General features: G+C 37.2%; 1 protein-coding gene across 1 annotated transcript; it reads left to right on the plus strand.

Annotated features, from left to right (window-relative positions):
• The first annotated feature begins 1,091 nt into the window (after positions 1–1,091).
• On the plus strand, positions 1,092–2,146 carry LOC113464034 (histone-lysine N-methyltransferase SETMAR-like). Its single transcript, XM_026811670.1, has one exon. The coding sequence runs from the start codon at positions 1,099–1,101 to the stop codon at positions 1,576–1,578; it is 480 nt and encodes a 159-aa protein (XP_026667471.1). The 5' UTR covers positions 1,092–1,098; the 3' UTR covers positions 1,579–2,146.
• The last annotated feature ends 1,340 nt before the right edge of the window (positions 2,147–3,486 follow it).

Here is a 3,486-nt window from a genome sequence, read left to right on the forward strand (position 1 = left end):
GATGTTCAATGTTGTTGTGTACGAAAATGTTTAACATTTAGAAATACGACTATTGAGGAAAGGAAATGTAATAATTCGATTCATAAGGGACTTTATCACGCGAAAAGCTTCGGAAAAATCGCTTTCTGATTTTTTGAAGTACGGCGCATCTCATCGAAAAATCTGGAAAAAATAGGGTATAATAGTTAGACTGAGGCACGTGTACCATAAAAATGTAAATGATCGAACACTTTTAGATGACATCAGCATTTTCCATTTTTCTCGACCGAAAAAAATCTGACAAAATTTTCTGACATCCCATGGACATGTAAGAATTTTTCCATATTCATCACTAAACGTTCAGTAGAAGAAATATGACAATAACGCTCAAATTGATGATGTACCATATCTACCATCCAGATCATCGCTCCGGAGGTCGAATACAATCAACACATTCCGCGCATCGTTATATTTCATTCCGGGCAATTTTATTCAAATTGTTCTTACCATTTTTTAACACAATTACTGTTTCTTGTTTAGACAAGAGCAGTTGGAAGTAATGAAGGATGGAATATAAATGCAGAACCGGGGTACGAAAACATACTTATAATTAAAGATAGATTTGTCATAGTCATTGCTCGTGGCGGACGTAATTATAAAGGTGTCAAAATCTTACACGAGTCAAATTATATGCCAAAGAACAAGTTTGGAGGCAAAATTTTAACATACGAGGAAAGAAACGTAATGTCTTATGAAATTCACTAGTTTAACAAAAATGACCAAAAGTACTGACCTTCAAAGTGACTGCTACTTTACAAAAAAGATTATTAAAGCTGCAAAAATTGATTATTTCATCACATCTTGAAAGATGGATATATATACCGGAGTAATAAACATTTTAGTATTATTTTATAAGCCCCACAAAAAGTTTATATTTGGTTGTCCCATAAGTTTCTTCCGCGCCACGCTATGAATGACTCTAACTGGCTATGTTTATATAAACATGCAGGCTTATCTTTTAGCCGTTTATGACATCCGTTTCAGTCGTCCCAGAGCCCTTTCAAAGTACGTTTCGTTGGTGACAAAGTCTCTTTTAAAATTTTTCCTACACCGTTCAATATGGAGAGCCAAAAAAAGCATTTGCGGCATGTTATGCTTCATTGCTTTAAAGAAGGCTATAGTGCAAAGGACACTGCAGACGAGATTTGCACCGTTTACGGGAGTGGTGCTACGACTATTAGGACCGTCCGCAATTGGTTTAAGAAATTTAGAGCTGGCAATTTTGAGTTGAAAGATGAAGACCGCAGCGGCCGCCCAGCAACGACAGATACGGACATTATTAAGACTGCGCTCGCTGAAAATCCGCGATATAGTGTGCATGAGATAGTGGATGCCATTAACATTCCCACGACAACGGTACATAAGCATTTAATCAAAATGGGATATGCAAATCGATGTGAAGTTTGGGTTCCACACCTATTGACGGTGACCGGCCTTATGAACCGCATCTCTAAGTGCGATTTGCTTCTTCAGCGATACGAAAGAAATCCGTTCTTAAAGAGTCTTGTCACTGGAAACGAGACCTGCATTTTGTATTAAAATGTGCATCGAAAACGCACTTGGTCTACAGAAAATAGACCTTCAACTGTTGCGAAGCCTGGGCTTCATCCGAAGAAGCTTTTTCTGTGCATTTGGTGGGACTGGAAGGGTGTAGTGTACTACGAGCTCCTTCCGCAAGGTGATACGATCAATGCTGACAAATATTGCAATAAACTGGATCAACGAAAAGCCGCTATAGCAGAAAAACGGCCAGAATTGGTGAACCGACGAGGTGTCGTATTCCATCACGACAACGCAAGACCGCATGTTGCGTTAGCCGTAAGGCAAAAATTATTATAGTTTGATTGGAACTTTCTACCTCACCCTCCATACTCTCCAGACCTTGCACCACCATCCGATTATTACTTGTTCCTCTCTTTAAAAAATTCTCTCAAATCTTTCAAATCCATAAGCGAAATAAAAACGCACCTAGATGAATATTTTGAAAGTAAGCCTCAACAATTTTAGAAAGAGGGAATAATGAGGCTTCCTGAGAGATGGAGGAAGGTTATAGAACAGAACGGTTCATATATAACATAATAAATCAACATTAAACAACAAATACCGTGTATTCATTTCGCATCAAAAAAAAGGAAGAAACTTATGGGATACCCTAATAAAACGCTTTTTATCCCAATTGTTAAATGTAATTTATTTGTTTTGAAAATACACATTTATTGCACTCTTTTTCCATGTTGTGAAGAGAATTACGCCCGGCTTCGTTACGTTCGATTCAGCTATACCAGAGAGAAAATATCCTCTCTGGCTATACAAAAGAATGATTAAATGCGTTATTCAAGGTGTTTCATATGAATAAATCACATTGTTCTTCATCTAGCCTGATACTAGAATTCCTTGAGAACTTATATGTATTGAATTAACGATACCTATGAACAGATTTATTATCGTGAACAAATTCCAAACTCGGATTTTACGGAAAGGAATCAAATATTTCTGAAACAACTATGGAGATATGAGTGTGAAATCATGCACACATCTCCATATCACAAGAAGCTACTGTTAGACTAACAGAATCGTTATTAACGATTGAAGAAATAGTCATTCTTAGGGATTCTGCCCGACAAGTATTTTATACAATAAAATAAATGGAGTCATTAGTAAAAGAAGTTCGTTTCCATTAAAATATTTTTTCGACATTAACGGTTAACAGATTTAACATTAATATTTTCATACGACTCATGACGGACCATAAGACACAGTGTACGTTCGGATAGTCGGCCAAGCCGTTGCGAAAAGTAATAAACCACTCCAACAATTACATAAACACCGGTGGATGTGTATACCGCAAATTCGAGTTTAAATTAACGGAATTACAGGCGAATGCACGAAGAACAACGGGACGATCATAATATGATGGCATATAGAGTAATATAAATTTCTGGATACAGGGAACGGGAGGGATCTTTCAGGTCGTAATAAATTTGTTTCTCTCTTAATTTGAAAATAATTAAATCCAGTCTTTATTTCCATAACCCCGTTTCTCATTAAATTCGAAGCTCACTTATATAAACATTCTCCTAAGAAATACTGATAATTATTAACAATACGCTTGCAAACGTCTTCATTACGTATTTTCTAGCGTTGAAATGATTCTTTCGTTCTATTCTAAGTACATGTTAAACGTTGAACTGGATAGGGCAGATCTCTATTCAGTTGGTTCTTGTAAACGCTAAACGTTGAACCGGACAGGGCAGATCTCTGTCCATTGGTTTTGGTAAATGCTAACGTTGAACTGAACAGGGTAGGTCTCTGTTCGTTGGTTCTGGTAAATGCTAAACGTTGAACTGAACGTGTCAGATTCCTGCAAAATTTAGCTTTGGCAGCACCATCGAATTGGGGACACCGAAACCTGGGCCGTGAGCACTCTCAGTTCCTCTCTGGTATTAA

The sequence above is a fragment of the Ceratina calcarata genome, unplaced genomic scaffold (assembly GCF_001652005.2).
Source record: "Ceratina calcarata isolate Rehan_Ccalc_2016 unplaced genomic scaffold, ASM165200v1 scaffold1119, whole genome shotgun sequence".
NCBI lineage: Eukaryota > Metazoa > Arthropoda > Insecta > Hymenoptera > Apidae > Ceratina > Ceratina calcarata.

Excerpts from the sequence above, each read along its gene's own strand:
- LOC113464034 (XM_026811670.1), top strand. The coding sequence starts at position 1,099 with ATGGAGAGCCAAAAAAAGCATTTGCGGCATGTTATGCTTCATTGCTTT.